Source organism: Bufo bufo, chromosome 1 (assembly GCF_905171765.1).
Source record: "Bufo bufo chromosome 1, aBufBuf1.1, whole genome shotgun sequence".
Classification (NCBI taxonomy): Eukaryota; Metazoa; Chordata; class Amphibia; order Anura; family Bufonidae; genus Bufo; species Bufo bufo.
In genome coordinates, this window is record NC_053389.1 from 175,310,222 (window position 1) to 175,327,702 (window position 17,481).

General features: G+C 43.6%; 1 protein-coding gene across 2 annotated transcripts in view; it reads right to left on the reverse strand.

Moving 5' to 3' along the window:
* Nucleotides 1-529: 529 nt before the first annotated feature.
* KMT5C (lysine methyltransferase 5C) overlaps nucleotides 530-17,481 on the reverse strand; it is a 36,917-nt gene continuing 19,965 nt past the window's right edge. For both annotated transcript variants that reach the window (XM_040432293.1, XM_040432301.1), the window contains exons 7-10: nucleotides 14,817-14,953; nucleotides 10,131-10,294; nucleotides 1,396-2,925; nucleotides 530-1,254 (exon numbers count right to left, since the gene is read on the reverse strand). In XM_040432293.1, coding sequence (XP_040288227.1) covers nucleotides 1,463-2,925; nucleotides 10,131-10,294; nucleotides 14,817-14,953 — 1,764 coding nt within the window. In that variant the 3' untranslated portion in view covers nucleotides 530-1,254; nucleotides 1,396-1,462. The remainder of the gene's footprint in view (nucleotides 1,255-1,395; nucleotides 2,926-10,130; nucleotides 10,295-14,816; nucleotides 14,954-17,481) is intronic.

The following is a 17,481-nucleotide window of genomic DNA, read 5'->3' on the forward strand; positions in this document are numbered from 1 at the left end:
AGTATAATGTATTAGAACCTTAAAAACCTTTGTCAGGCTCATAGTTGCGTCCGACACATTAGACAGTTGGCCGATCGAGCAAAAAAATGGCTAGTTTGTCCGACAGTAGTATAATGTGTATGGGGCCTTAAAGCTGGTGTTTTCTCCATCTCTTCTCCAAATGGCAGGTTTCTGGATAATATAAGGATTGGAAAGTTTGATTTCCACTGCCCAATCCTTTTATTTCTCTGGAGATAAGCTGCTATAAAAGGTGGGTCTGGCAGCTGCTTTCTCCCAGTACCAAGACACTTGCCAGTTCAGCCAAGTCAATGTGTATGACCAACTTAAAGAGGTTGTCCCATGAAAAATATTCTAAAATTTTTCAACCAGCACCTGGATCTGACTACTTTTGTAATTGCATGCAATAAAAAAAATTATAGCTACAGAGTTATTCACTGAAATCTATCTGTATAGCACCACCTGCTCTTTGCTCTTTTTCTAATTTCTCTGTCCTGCTCACCGAGATGGAAGCACAGGCTCCGTTCTATCCTTCAACTGCCACCAGCTGCAGCAGACAGGACACATCCCCCTGAGCTGTCAGCTTGAAATAAATCTAGCAGAGCAAAGAATGGGGAGATCTCTGGATCCATGTGAGGTACAAGGCTGTTTTGTTAGAAAGATATTGTAATGTACTATGATATCGCTACTATAATTAAATTTTACATTAATCATGAGAAAACCCCTTTAAGAGTTACACAGCTTTTTCCCCCACTCTCCTTTTCCACATTTCCTGTTTAGGCCATGAGATGTACCAAACTATAAGCAGCAGCAAAGTTTTTTGTATTCTCCTCATTTTGTACTACAAACAATGCCTTATACAATACAGAAATGTTTTAGGTAATGACATACAAAACCGATAAGTGGCAAAATGATTATAAAAAAAAATATCTTTTAGATCCTGAAGGGAAAATACTTTTCCAGATAATGACATAGCACCATAAATATTAAACGCAAGAAAACGTACAGAAACTGATGGGAGTGCATAATACCTGACTAAAATCAGAATAATCTGGAAAGAAACAGGTTTCATGATGAACAGCAAAAGGATTCACTTTTAGAATTGGGGTAGACGGATCTTAGGGAACTTTAGATTCCACCTGCTTTGGAGACTAAGGCAAACTGGTGTGTAAATCACTCTCAGGAGAGCTCAAGTCGCTACTAGTAAAAATAAAATCTAGAAGTGGGGCCCATGGTACCCTCAAACTTTATTCCACCCTCTAAACCAGTGTTTCCCAACCAGCGTGCCTCCAGCTGTTGCAAAACTACAACTCCCAGCATGCCCGGACTGCATTTGGCTGTGCGTGCATGCTGGGAGGTGTAGTTTTGCAACAGCTGGAGGCACACTGGTTGGGAAACACTGCTCTAAGCAATGCTTTGGAATCATTAACGCAAGAAGGGAATGATGTAGACAATGGGCGGACACTCAGTTGGATTCATCACTTGACGTGGACGCAATGTCCAGATTGATAGATCCATTGGTGACTACAAGGCGGAGTCTTTTGGAGGGTTTAAAGGGATTGAAAGCCACGTTTTTCTTCTTGCCTTCACTAGTCAAAAATTCCTGTGAGGTATACAAGGTATCCACAGTCTCCTCTCTTACTGGCGTCAGGCACTCGTGTGCTCCTGTAACAGAATACCTCCTTTTGAGATTATTGTTAAAACCCAGTTCTACGTATGGCTTTAAAGATAACTTAGGATCTAACTGCATTTCGACAGTGAACAGCTTGTGCGGAGCAGACAGACGTTTCTGAGGTCTAGCATTTGCAGCTTCATTTGTTGCTCTTGAATGACTATTAAAGTGTACCTTCTGTGGTGTGAGGAGGCTTTTCTTATCCTTGAAATCCTCTGGTGTGGATCCTAATGACGATGCCTTACTTGCATATGACCTAGTTAGGGGTTTTGATGCCCCATTTGTACTGGCTTGCTCAATGGGAGTACTGTGTGCAGTAGTAACTAACGTGGTTGTTTCCGTTTTTAGTTGTTCATATGCGTTTCCAGAACTAGGTTTCCTTTTGGACTTATGTGGGCTTGGCGTACTCATGTTGTCAGGCAATGCAACTCTTGATTTGCTCAGATTTACAGTGATATAATGAGTCAGTCCTTGCTTTTGAGGTGAAAAAAGATCAGACTGAATTATGAAGGAGCCAGGACTGTTATTGACACTTGCTGTATTTTCAGGTACAGATGCCGCTGGTGAGAGGTCCTCTGCCTCCTGGATGTGTAACATTTCTGAATGTGAGCTATTACAAGCTACAGGGGACACAACAGCATTAGGATGCAGATGACCCAAAGAGGGATCAACATCAAGGCTCTGACTGTTGTGAGACTCTATGGGACTTGATGCAAGGTTCTCCACCACTTGGGAGGCAAGAGCATTGGTTATCTGTGTACTAGATTGCAGACCACTGCAGGTTGGGGTGCTCTCATAATGTTCCACTAAAAGTTCCTCTTCTGAATGATCATTATAAGACACGTGATTCAAAGAACAATCTTTTACATTGTTAACCAAAGCAACTTTTCTAGCTGGCTGAGATGACGGAGATGAACAGTTATCTGGTTGGTGGACTGTGCGCAAGCCTGCAGCTAATAAAATCTTGCCAGGACTGATATTTTGTCTTCTGAGTCTTACTGCTACTTCCTTTCCAAGTTTACAACACTGGCTATGACCTTGTGTCCCTGAAACTGGGTATCCTGGACGACAATTTCTGAAGTCATGTAGGACAATACGCACATCCTTTACAATGGTCCCTTGGGGCAATGTAGGCTTCATCGTTTTAAGATGTTTTGATTTATTATAAAAAGTAGTGTGGAAATATGGAGATGAAGACGATGACCTGAGACTTGAGGAAAAAGTGCTCTTTTTGAGACCGATGGGTGACCTGGAGGCTTTGAAGAAAAATGCACATATTAGATATGACCAGTTCTACACAGAACAGCAAGACGACAAGACCAAAAATACAATGAGCCGAACAGACAATAAAAACAATTGGTAATTGATCTCTGCCTGGACTGCTGTATGGCTCACAAAGAGGCCATCCCATCTCAACATTTATGGCACATCGCTTGGGTATGCCATAAATGGCAGACAGGTGCAGATCTTACTTCTGGAACTCGCTCCCTTCTCCTAAACACAATCCCTGGTGTGTACTCTCCATTCAATGCTATGGGACTTCCAAAAAACAGTCGAGTGAGCGTGCTCTGTTATTTTTGGAAGTCCCAATGCAGTGAATGGAGATAAAGCTACCAGTCCATTCATCACTATGCGGCTAGAGGAAATAACTAAGCACCAGGCTTCGCTATTTTCAGAAATCCCATAGCGGTGAACGGAGAGGTAGCTGTATATGAGCAGTTTGCTCTTCATTCACTTAAAGCGAACCTGTCACCATGATTTTGCGCATAGAGCTGGGGACATGGGCTGCTAGATGGCCACTAGCACATCTGCAGTACCCAGGTCCCACAGCTCTCCGCGCTTTTATTGTGTTAAAAAACAGTTTTGAGTGATATGCAAATTACGTGATACGAGTCCTGTAGCCGGAGATGAGTCAAGCCGGAAAGGAGCCCAGCACTGCACCGCGTCCTCCGATTCTCCTCCTTGCCTGCTAGCACATGCGCAGTGTCGGCATCATGTTCATTCACCGGGCTGGCATCAGCACAGGGAACGAACTGCGCATGCGCTAGCTCGCGCATCGCGAGATTTCGGCGCTCCAGCTCTGTGACGTCAGCAGGCAAGGAGGAGAATCAGAGGACGCGGGGCGGTGCTGGGCTCCTTTCCGGCTTGACTCATCTCCAGCTACAGGACTCATATCACGTAATTTGCATATCACTCAAAACTGTTTAACACAATAAAAGCGCAGAGAGCTGTGGGACCTGGGTACTGCAGATGTGCTAGTGGCCATCTAGCAGCCCATGTCCCCAGCTCTATGCCAAAATCATGGTAACAGGTTCGCTTTAAGGGGCCCTTCCAGGGAAAAAAAAAAGCAAGTCCCAGAGGTTGGACCCACACGTGTCTGACATTTATGGCAAATTCTAGCGACATGCCTTAGGTGTAGCGATAGGAAAACTCCTTTAATGCTCAGGTCAAGAAATTGCACAGTATTATACATTTATTATTTTTTGTTTATATAGCACCAACATATTCTACAGCGCTATACAGACATTTTCATCACACGCTGTCCTCAGTGGAGCTCACAGTCTAGATTACCTTTTAGTATGGTGTGTGTGTGTGTGTGTGTAGCTCACAGTCTAGATTACCTTTTAGTGTGTGTGTGTGTGTGTGTGTGTGTGTGTGTGTGTGTGTGTAAACCTGAGGAAACCGATGCAGACACAGGGAGAACATACAAACGGCATGCAGACGTGCAAGCCACCACTGCTAAATTCTTCCTGACACTGACTATATGCGGCAATGTTTCACAAACAAAAGAGGGCCGCTTAGTATGTGATCTCCGGGACATACAGCTCCCTTCTCCAGCCAAGCGACCCACAGCAAAACTATCTGTTCGGATATGGCAGCGAAAAAGACGGGGAAGAAAAAGGCACCAAAAACTAAAGGATTGATGCCTCTGGAGCACTTTCTACGGAGAGCAGGTTAGAAAAGCTGGCTCCAGACCAAGTGCACAGAGATTCCCCGCCGCAGTCATTAAACCCCGATGCGGCCTCAGCCCAACAATTCTCCTTGAACAGTGACACTCAGTGACTATTCCAAAGCCAGGTAAATAGCCGCTACAGACTACCAGCTTCCGGACAATCTCATTGCTGAACTGTGATGTCAAGATCTATGTAAAGATTCTGGCGAACAGGCTCCTGAGTCATCCCCTCATTGATCTTGATAGATTATACTGGTTTTGTGTCGGGAAGGCAGGGCATGGAAAACACCAGGAGACTTCTATCACTTCTGCAAATTGCAGAGACCTCAGGTACCCTGGCTACATTACTGACGCTGGACGCAGAGAAGGCCAAATTAACTGGCCTTATGCCTTCTGTGTGTTACAGAAATTCGGGTTCTCTGGCCATTTCTGCACTATATTCCAATACTTGTGCCAAAGTATTTACTGAGGGGATTTTTGCTTCTTGGAAAATTGAGATTTATGTATATCTCCGTTTTCCATCCCTTCTATTCTATTCCTAGCAAATTGCCTTTGTTTTCCATACAACCCGATTATTCTGTGTATAATTACACCTCTTCCAGTCCTTCATATATCTCAGGAACAACACACAACCCTCGCAGATACTTATATATAAAAATAGTTTACTGATAACATGGAGATGACAAAGCAATGGACATTATACATAGAGATACAGATAACACAATACATAGAGGACACCACCACACAATGCCACCTCAGTTCCTGTCCACCCTGGATGCTAAGCAAATGTGGCTAATAATGTGTATGTATATACAGTCTCTTCTAACCAACTCACCTCCAGTCTACTGGGATATTATACTTATATACATACCCACATACACACACATATACAGTAACTTAGCTTGCTCCTGCATCCATCAGTGTCCAGGAAGAGAAGCCCCCGCCTCACTCCCAACTTTCACCTATATCTTGCTGTGTCCCAGCCCCCCACCATAGACTCCACCCTGTGACCACCCAAATATCTCCCCCCATCTCTTGGTCAAGAGGATGTTGTTCAACTGCCTAGGATATGCTAACAAGGGACACAATGCTACTGGCCATACTGAATGGGTGAATACCACTGGGCCCAATTATTAGGCATATTTGTGTGGTCATCAGGATGAGGTTCTGGCTGAAAGCCATATTTCCCTTAACATTTACCAATGGAGCACTATCCACTGCCTTTCCCCTCACTAATGGCACTAGACAGGGGTGCCCGCTGTCCCTTGTTCTTCGTGCTGTCAATTGAACCCCCTGGCAAAATTAATTCGCCGGGACCTGGACATATCGGGCATTACAATAGGATCTAAAGAGCACAAGCTTGTGCTCTTTGCAGATGAATGTCATTTGCACCAACCCAAGGACCTCGCTCCAAAGAGTATTTAACCTCTTAGACGCCTTTAGCCAAGTCTCTTACAACAAACTGAACTTCGATGAGTCTACTGGTAAATGTTCCCGCTGATCAGCTGTCACAGCTCAAAGACCTGTTTCCCCTAGACTGGCGACAGGAAAGCCTATCATACTTGGGAATGCAGCTAACCTATCCCACGTCTCAGGTGTTTCACACTAACTTTCCCCCCCTTACTCGAAGGACTGAGGAAGGATATGAAGTAATGTCCGATCTCGTGGTTTGCCAGCTTATAAAATGCCGCTTCTGCCCAAGCTCCATTACCTCTTCAGAACCCTCCCTATCCATGTCCCAAAATCTCTATTCTATAACCTTCTCCAAAGGAACAGGATGGGACAAGCCATCTCCCTTGGTAAAGTGGGAAACTGATCTGCAAAAAGGTGGTACTACACACCCAGACTCCATAATGTTTCCGACCTCGTCTCCTGACTGCTGGAGGGGATCTCTCCTTCACATTCTGTGGTCCTGCCCTAAGATTTCCACTGTGGAACTATATCAAAGCCCTGATGACCGATATTACCACCCACAGACTAGAAACAACACCAGAGATGGCACTTCTCTTTATAGATAGACAGATTAGCTCAACCACTCATACTTATGGCTACTAAATTGCCCGATATTGGAAAAGCCCTCAAATTCTCATGTTAGCCGAGGTGGTTGCTCTAGTGAATTCCACCTGTAGGTACGAGAAAGTGTTTGCCACACAGCAGACCTCCTTGTCAAAATTCCACTCTCTATGGTCGGCATGGATGTCTAGTCGCTGGTATGTGACCTAACTACACCATCATAAGTGGGGATAGTCTTCAGTTGTCCCCTGGTGACGACCACTCACCAGATCTTGACCGCTAGGACACTTCATCTTTGAAATATCGCTGTCACTCACTTGGACACCTCTTGTTCATGTTCTCATTTAATTATTTTTTATGTTCTGGTTTAGTACTCTGCTGTTAGATTTTGGACCAAAAGACATAAATGTGAATAAGTCCTGTTATGCAAAACTTATATAACCTGAATAGTTTTCTTGCTCGATTAATAAGAGACTGGTGGTAGTAACTGCTATATTGAAAAATAAAAACCCTTTGAAATAAAAATAAAAATTTTGAACCCTTGACTCTATGCAGCCTTGAGTTTTTCTAGTAGCAGGCTATAAATTTTCACTATGTTCAGGGGGGCAGCTCGGCTGATGGCTTTTCATCTCTGGTCTCCTAAACACTCATATTAAGCCACTTTCTTATCAGTAAGATATGAATTGAGCTATAGGATTTTGTGACCTTTTAGTAACTCAGGTGTTTATTAGATCACGGCAATACTAGATCGTATCCAGATGATAAGATATAGTTGAAACGTGTCGAGCAGTTCATTTCTATAGAGATCTCCCTCTAGGGTGATAACCGTGCGCCAGATGTATGCCACCTGGGGAGTACTTTATATGTATATCTTCAGCAACAGCTGCAGCACTGCTGATGCGCTCTACAGACACCAGATGTGAATTGATTCTAAAATAGGTGTGCAGGAATTACAACACTATACCAGTATACGCCACATTGGTGTCATCTGTGAATGGCACTGATTACATTCAGATAACTGGGTCACTGTTTGCCATTATAGCGCAACCCTCACTAGGTACTGCGTATGTGTCGCTATTCAGCACATGGTATCAAGTTCTAATGATGTGATGGCAAGTGCCTTAGTCAGCAGTATAGTAATGGGGTTGTAGGGACGCCTCTTATAGGTGTGCCAGAGAGTGTAGTCGGGGCTTGGATGCAGTTACCGTTGCCTCAGTTTTCTCTGATATTCCCTTAGAGTAATGATAGGACCCTCAAATACTGGTGTGAGCTGGAGCGTTGCCTAAGGCCTCATGCACACGACCGTAGTAATGGTCCGCATCCGAGCCACAGTTTCTGCGGCTCGGATGCGGACCCATTAAATTCAATGGGGCAGCAAAAGATGCGGACAGCACTCTGTGTGCTGTCCACATCCGTTGCTCCGATTGGAGGCCCAGCAAAAAAAAATTATAGCATGTCCTATTCTTGTCTGTTTTACGGACATGAATAGGCATGTCTACAATGGGCGGAAGGCGCACACAGACGGCTTCCGTTTTTTTGCGGCTCAGCGGTTTGCAGACATCCATGGGGGCTAAATAGCTCTACAAATGCTATTGGGTATGGAGCACTCCTGTTAATTGAGGCCTCTAATTGGGTGCCACCCTATTTTTATCTTAAGCCTCATGCAGATGTCCATGAGATAATGAACTGGTATGCAGGTGCGCATGCAGTCATTGGTTGCTATGACGCAGTGCGCTACGTGCCGCCGCTGTACAGTGACACTTGTATAGATCATACGAGTATTACTGTACTGCGGCACACAGCGTCATAGCAACCAATGACACCGTGCACTCCTGCAATGCCAGTCCGGCATCTCACTGACTGTTCCACGGATGTCTGCATGAGGCTTTACACTACCAATAAAGATTCATCATTTTCCTTTTTAGCGTCTAAACAGGCAGTGACATTATGAAAATCACTGGCACAAAGTGACAGTAGGATACCCACAGCTAGACAGTTAACCCTTTGTGACAGAATGGCTCAATATTTTTTAATAAAGACCAATTGAAAAAAAATAATATCGTTTAGGCTACTTTCACACCTGCGTTCGGTGCGGATGCGTCTTATATCTGCACAGGCGGATCCGCACTGAATGCAAACTCTTGTATCTGTTCAGAATAGATCAGTTTGCATTACCATGAACAAAAAAAAAAAAAGAAACACATTTTTTCTTTTGTTCATGATAATGCAAACTGATCCGTTTTGAATTACACTGAAAGTCAATGGGAGGCGGATCAGTTTTCAATTGCACCATATTGTGTCAGTGAAAACTGATCTGTCCCCATTGACTTATTTTAAGTCAGGACGGATCAGTTTGGCTCCGCATCGTCAGGCGGACATCAAAACGCTGCAAGCAGCGTTTTGGTGTCCGCCTGCAGAGTGGAATGGAGGCTGAACGGAACCAAACTGATGCATTCAGAATGCATTGGGGCTGATCAGTTTTGGGCCGCTTGAGAGCCCTGAAACGGATCTCACAAGCGGACCCAGAAACGCCAGTGTGAAAGTAGCCTTAGCCCAAAAATGAGTAAAATGCAATCAAAACAATTGCCACTAAAAAGGTGTACATAGCAAAGTTAAGTTATAAAATACACAGGAAGACATTAAAACAAAAAAGATACAGCCAGTGATTAGTGGTGATAGAGGTGGGTGCACACCCCTCATGAATACAGTGGACTCACAGATGGAGTCTTTTTCCTGCATCTATAAAAAAAAGCACAAAATTTTCATTTTTTTGCCAGTTTGGCAATATGCTGGACCTGTCCCTGCAATATTTTCCAGAATTTACATACTGAAAGCCTATCCTCAGTGTAGGTCATCAGCGACAGCACGGTGCCAGCACTCTGGAGTCCTAGGTTTGAATCTGACCAAGGGACAACATCTGCATGGAGTTTGTATGTTCTTCACGTGTTTTTTGTGGGTACTCCAGTTTCCTCCTACACTCCAAAGACATACTGATAGTGAACTTAAATAGCTCTAGTGGAGACTTCAAGCAATGATAATGTTTGTATAGTGCAGAGGAATAAGTCAGCGCTACAAGTAAAATATAGGATCAGTGGGGGTCCGACTCCTGCCAGGTCAGCTGTATGAAGAAGCCACAGCCCTCCATGAGCACGTAGGCCTCTTCCTGGGCCAAGTGACATAACCTTCATCGGTCACATGGCCTAGGTGCAGCTAAGCCCCTTTCAAGTGAATGGAGCTGAGCCGCGATACCAAGCACAGCTGCTATCAAATGGACAGTGCTGTGCTTGATAAACTGCAAGGAGGGCTTCCGCAAACAGCTGATTGTCAGGGTGGGCCGGAAGTCCAACCCCCCGTCAATCTCAAAGGTCATCGATCTGCAAATCCACGAGAACCCTTTTATTTGTAAGTATCAGCTTAACAGGCCATACAAAACTTTCATGTTAAGAACGATGGAATGATGTGAAAGTAAAAAGAGCCCAGAAAACCCCTTTTTACCAGAGATCCGCTTCTTCTTCCTAGAAGCTCCATTGTGGCTTTGTCTGTCACTTTGAACGATCAGCCTTTGCAGACGGCCATCTGTCTCTCTGAACTGGTATTTCTCCAATGAGGTAGATTCAGAAGGTTCTTTTTTTTGCAACCGGAAAGCTCCTCCTCCTTTTCTAAAAAGGAAAAAAAAAAAAAAAAAAAAAAAAACACGAAATTAGTCTTACCGGTAATTGTTTCCTTGAATCCACCATGACTACCACAATGAGAGATGACCCGACCTCTGAAGGGGCAGGAACACAGTTTGAATCTTTTCTTTCCTTTATTTTTCCCTGAAAACTGGATCAATAGGTTATCGTCCCTCCTAAAGTCTTTGCAGGCCTGCAAGTACTGCAAGACAGAACATTTTACATCCAAGTCTCATCTTCCTAAATCTCCTTTTCCTGAAAACTGGGGATAGAGGGTAAGATTATCTCCTGATCACGATGAAAGTCGAAGACTACCTTAGATTAGATCCATGATTCTTGCCTAAGTCTTAAGAGGTAAGGTTCTCTACAAGAAATTGCCTGGATCTCCCCTATACATCTTGCACAAGTGATGGCTATTAAAAAGGCCATCTTGAAAGAAAGGTGTTCAATGGAAGTTTCGGATAAGGGAACAAAAAGGTTGTTTTATTAGCCCCTCTAGAACTATGTTTAGGTCCCACTGAGGAACTCTGGACCTAAACGTTGGTCTTAACCTAATGGCAGCTCTTATGAACCTCCTTATCTACCTATTTTCTGCCAAATAAGTGTCGTAAAAGGTGCTTAAAGCTGTTGTGTACCCCAAGTGTACTAGGCCTTAAACCTAGCTATAATCCACTCTGTAAATAATCTAAGATCTTGTTTATTGAAGGAGGGGAAGTATCTGGATCTTTCTCTCCCAGCCAGCTACAAAATCTCTTCCAGACTGAGATATATGGCTGATGTTACTCTTTTCCTGCTAGCTTTCAGGGTAAGAATTACTTTTTCTGATAGACCTTTTCCTGAGTGTCTCGCCTTCAGGATCCAAACAGCTAGTCTGAATATTTGAGGGTCTGGATGTTGTATGGGACCTGGAATCAGCATGTCTTTCTGGAACGGAATCTCCCAAAGTTCCTGCAATGCTAATTGTTTTAGAGTGGAAAACCAATTTTTTGCCCAAAGTGGGGTCACTACGATTACAGTTTCCTCCTTTTTTATCTTCTGTAGGACCCGAGGAATTAGAGGGAATGCATAGACTAGAGTCCAATCCCAACTTATTGATAGGGCATCAACTGCCCATGGTCAGTCTCTTGGATTTAGTGAACAAAATAGAGCATTTTCTCTTGATGAGAATAGATCTATTTCTGGCTGACCCCACCTGGATGTTATCCTCTGGAAGATATCCCGATTTAGGGACCATTCTCCCCCCATCTTTCCTTCTCCGGCTTAGAAAATCTGCCTCTATATATTCTCAGAACCCTTTAGGTGGACTGCTGTTAATGAAAGCATTTTATTCTGCCCAGGAGAAAAAAAATTATATAATTCTTGCCACTTCCCCTAATTGGTTGGATCTTGTTCCTCCCTGGGGTTTCAGGTATGCTACAGTCATGACGTTGTCAGAGAGTATTTTCAGGTGTCAGCCTTTTAAAAAGATTCTCACCCTGCAAGATAGTCCTGAGAACTGCATATAGTTCTCTGGAGTTTGAGGATTTTCTTCTTATACTGCTGGGCCAAATTCCCTGAAGAAACTGACCACCTATCTTTGCACCCCAGCCCACAGCACTGGCGTCGGTTAGGATCTGTACCTCTGGATGTCTGAGCCAGTCTGTACCCTGAAGATTTCTCTAACTTCCACCATGTGAGATCTGTCTTTACTCTTAGTGGTATCTGGATCTTTCTGTCAAGAGTTGATTGTGTCCCATTTCATTCTTCTAGAATCCAGGTCTGTGTCACTCTTGTGTGAGCCTGACTCCAAGGAACTGAGATCAAACAGGAAGTTAGATTTCCTAACAGACTCAGCCTCCCTGATGGGACATCTGAGCCTTTTAAAAATGCGATTTCTCTTGGAGGGCTTCTGCTTTGTCCCAGGGTAGACATGTCCTCTAAGATCTGGAATCTAACTACGCCTAGGAATCTTATTGTAGATGGAGTTAGTAGATTTCTTTAGATTTACAATCTATACTAGATCTGAAAGTGTCTAAAACCTTTCGGGTGGTCCAAAAACTTTCTTCTGATCTGCCAACTATTAAGAAGTTGTCTAGATGGGGGATAATTCCTCCTTTGCGCAAGGATGCCACCATCTCTACTACTAACTTTGTGAATATTCTTGGTGCCAATGAGATTTCGAACGGGAGGGCTACATACTGGAAGTGATGAAGGATTCCTTTTTGATCTTTTACCACGAATCTTAGGAATTTCTGGGATACCTGGTGGATTGGAACGTGGTAATAGGTGTCCTTCAAATCTATTGACGTCATAAAAGCCGCTTCTTGGATTAACGGTATTGTTGAGACAAATCGACTCCATCTTTAATCTTCTGTATGTAATCTGTTTAAAGGTTTCAGATTTATTATTGTGCGGAAGGTGTTGTCAGGCTTTTACTAGAAAAAGGTTTGCGTAAAAACCTCTCTTCTTCTCTGCATCTGGAACCTTCTGGACAACACCTAACCTTAGTAATTCCTGAACCCCTTGCCAGATTTTTGTTATAACTCCCCTGTTTTGGGTAGTGATCAGAAGTCTTTCTGGAGGCATTGAAGAGAATTCTATCTTGTAGCCTTGAGCAATGATGTCTGGTGCCCAGGGGTTTGATGTGATCTGGCTCCACTGAACAAGGAAAAATCTGCCTCCTAGTCTGGCGTCATTGCTTGTTCCCTTGTCTATTTTGGGGATTAAGAATAAATTCTCTGCCTCTAGCCCCTTTGGGATAGCTCCACAGGCCAGATTTCCCCTATACGACCTTAGTTGAGATTGAAATTGACGAAAGGGCTTCTTTATGTCTTTTTCCTATAGGCTGCTTTCTCTAGTATCTGATCTAAAGTAGGTCCAAACACATTCTCCTGAAAAGGGGGATGGAGCATAGTTTCGCTTTTGACATCTTATCTCCCGACCAAGCCTTCATCCATAAAGCTCTGCGTGCTGTGTTAGAGAGAGGGCTGCATCCTTAGCAGAAAACCTTATTGATTCAGCAAAGGCATCTGCCAGAAAAGAAGTTGCTGATCTGAGTAAAGGCATAGAATTTATATCTTCTCTAGGCATCTTATTTCTTATGATCTTCTAGTTCTGCTAACCAGATGTACATAGCTCTAGCAACTGAAGTCACTGCTATGTTAGTTTTTACTCCAAACATAGCGAATTCCCAAGATCTTTTTAGTAAACCATCAGCTTTGCGATCCATAGGATCCCCTAGCTGGGAGGAATCTTCAAATGGTAATGCTGTTCTTTTCACAACCTTGGCTACTTTTATATGTACTTTAGGAATATCAAATACCTTACATTCTGACTGATCAAAACAGTCTTTCAGAATTATTTAGACACCCCTAGTCTCTTTTCTGGATCTAGCCACTCCTCCATAATCATTTCCCTGATGTTCTCATTTATAGGGAATACCCGTAGATCTTTTTGAGCGAAGACCCCCAAACATCTCATCCTGCACAGTGCGAGGTTTAGGAGTGTCCTCGATAGCAATTGTGGATCTTACAGCTTTTAATAGATCTTCAATATCCTCAGAAGAGAAAATATTTTTTTTTTATTGTTTTCACTGATCTCTCCCTCGGAGTGGAGATCCTCCTCCAAAACTTGTCTAGAAGAAGTGGAGCCCTCCTCAATGTCCTGTTGGTCAGAGGAGGATTGAACAGAAAGCCTTGGCCTTTCAGCCAGATGATTATGAGTGCTGGGAGTAGACAGAGGCTAAGGAAGATTTAATTTCTTCATGAATGAAAGACTTAATCTCAAAAGAAAAAATCTGAAATTATATTTGGTTGTTCCTCTTTCAGAATTTCTGACATGCAGGATCTGCTTAATTTTTTCTTAGTTTTCAGGTAGTCTTTTTGAACAGGCAATGCACTTTAGAGGATTTACTTTTGATTTAGAGTCTCTTGTGCCCTGAAGACAACAAAAGATGAAAAAAATATAAAATAATAAATAAAATAATACACACACATCCACCCCCCATAGGGGACTCACGGTACTGGCAGTAGCAGAGGGATCAGGGCCCTCCAGTCGGGGAGTAGGTGCGCCCCCCCCCCCCCCCAAAGCCGGCTTCATAGAATACGTCAGATGCCGCACATCACACGCGCGTTCCGACACCCGGCTGACTGTTTCCAGCAGAGGAAAGAAGCCTGCCATATGGGAAGGACCACAGGCCCCAGCTTAAGCCAGGACAAGGGTCCTTGTTGCTCCCGCTGTCCAGCCTTAGACCCTGCTGCGGGAGATACCGGTAACTTTCTTATTCTTTACCTCCCCTCAGGGAGGACTCTCCATGTGCTAACCCCCGTAGAGGCAGAAAAACACTGAGGGGGTGAAGGGTGGGGGGGGTCGATTTAAACAGTGTTCCTGCCCCTACAGAGGTCAAGGGTCATCTCTCATTGTGGCCATCATGGTGGATGAAATGGAAAACAAAATTTCAGCATCATCCACCAGTAATAACAGCATATTAAAAGGGTATGTTCACAAATGGCTGGTGCGTTGAAAAACTTACCTCTCACAAGTGCAGCACTCACACATCTCATTTTTCTCTCCAAAAAAACTGTCTCCATAGAAGCACGTGATTTCTTCTTCTGGTCTGATGTCCCTGAGAACTTTCACACAAGCCGCGTTTCCATCAGCTGGAACAAACTAAACAGTGGACAGATTATACAGATTCAGCATTTTACTAGCTCTGCTCACCTACTACATTCTCCATAGAGAAAAATAAACGTAGGTACAGTACAGGAAGAAAAGGGGTCAATCATGTGCAACTTAAGAATGTCAGGACTCCAGCGCTTGGATCTCACTGGAGTAAGCTATGAGCTCTCCATGTCTGCATGCTTAGTTTACATTTTTTATTCTAGTGAAAGGTCCTCTTTAAGGGTTACATAGTATGCATTTAAAGCAAAGGGGTATCATCTAAAACAAGACTGCAAGACCGATTATGTTTTTCTAATCCACACAATCCCTTTAACTTTGTGGATGCAGCTTTATCTGGACATGTCTAAAGAGGATCTGTCTCTTAGTTTATGCTTCATCATAGATACCCTGATTCAAATCCAGGGCCCATAGCTTACTCCAGTGAGATCCAAGCGCTGGAGTCCTGACATTCCTAGGCTACTTTCACACTAGCGTTCGGGGCTCCGCTTGTGAGCTCCGTTTGAAGGCTCTCACAAGCGGCCCCGAACGGATCCGAGTCCTAATGCATTCTGAGTGGATGCGGATCAGCTCAGAATGCATCAGTCTGGCTCCGCTTGGCCTCCGTTCCGCTCAGCAGGCGGACACCTGAACGCTGCTTGCAGCGTTTGGGTGTCCGCCTGGCCGTGCGGAGGCAAACGGATCCGTCCAGACTTACAATGTAAGTCAATGGGGACGGATCCGTTTGAAGTTGACACAATATGGCTCAATTTTCAAACGGATCCGTCCCCCATTGACTTTCAATGTAAAGTCAAACCGGATCCGTTTGCATTATCATGAACAAAAAAAAATAAAAAAAAATTTTTAATTTTTTTTGTTCATGGTAATGCAAACGGATCCGTTCTGAACGGATCTAAGCGTTTGCATTATAGGAGCGGATCCGTCTGGGCACATACCAGACGGATCCGACCTAAACGCAGGTGTGAAAGTAGCCTTAAGTTGCACATGGCCTGAGAGAAAAAAAAAACTCAGGCCATGAGCTGAGTGCTGCGATAATAGTAAGTGCAGGGAGATCCCTGGGCGCTGCTCTCCATGTCTGTATGCTTAGTTTACATTTTGTATTCTAGTGAAAGGTCCTCTTTAAGGTCTCCTGTGGCAGAACTGGAAGTCGATTCAACATATCTCCCACAGATGACAGCTGATCTGGGATACAATCTTAAACCCTTAAGGACCTTGGGATTTTCCATTTGTTTTTCACTCCCCACCTTCCCATAGTCCTAACTTTTTTTTCCATTCACGTAGCCTTATGAGGGCTTATTTTCTGGGGGACAAGTTGTACTTTCTAATGGCACAATTTACGGTTGTAGTAGGGAGCAGGGAAAAAATAAAATAAAATTCCAAATGGGGTAGAATTGGGGAAAAAGAAATTGCAATTCTGATAAAGGTTTTTATAAAAAATTTTTTTTTTTTTTTACACTGTACACAATGCGGTAAAAGTGACCTGTTATCTTTATTCTCCAGGTCAGTACGGTTTTAACAATACCAATACCACACTTGTTGAATTTTTCTTGCGTTTTAATACGATTTTTTTTTTTTAAACCTTTGAGGAAAACATCTCACTTCATAACCATATTCTGACCTATAACATTTTTTGTAGATATGTGTACGGGGCTGTGTGAAGGCTCTTTTTTTGCAGGACCATCTGTTCTTATCAGCGATACCAATTTTAAGTGTGTGCAACTTTATGATCACTTTCTTAAAAAATTATTGGGTAGTTGAAGTGACAATAGCAAATTGGCAGTTTATTTTTTTTCTGCTACACCTTTCTCACCCCTAAGTCAACTAAAATGCTAGCGCATGCCCTTGTCCTCTCCTGCCTGTTTTACTGCAACATCCTCCTCTGTAGCCTCCCATATAGAACTGTCAAACCCCTCCAATCTATCCTCAACTCTGCTGCCCAGTTATTCCACCTCTCCCCTCGTTTCTCACCTGCCCGATTCCTTCACTGGCTCCCCATTGTCCAGCGAATTTACATAGAAGGCTACCCACAACCTGACATCTCTGACCTGCCTTTCAGATACATCTCCACACAATTGTCGATCCTCACAAGACCTCCTTCTTTGGCCTCATGCACACGACCGTTGTTCCGTTTTCGTGATTTTCTGCGGACCCATTGAAAACTCGGATAATGCACAGTTTATCATCCGCGTCCGTGACCAGTGTTTCCAGTCCATCAAAAAAAATAGGACCTGTCCTATTTTTTTTTACGGACAACGGTTCACGGACCCATTCAAGTCAAGGGTCCGTGAAAAAACACGGAGGCACACAAGATTGTCATCCGCGCATCCGTTTTTTTTTTATCATTTGCAAGACAAACTTGACTTAGATTTTTTTTTTCACTTCATGTCTGGTGATCCTCCAAAAATCAAGGAAGACACGGAAACAAAAACTGATCACGGAACAAGGGAACAGCTTTTTGCGGACCGCAAAAAAAAATACTGGTCGTGTGCATGAGGCCTTTGTGCGAGGAAGAGACAAAA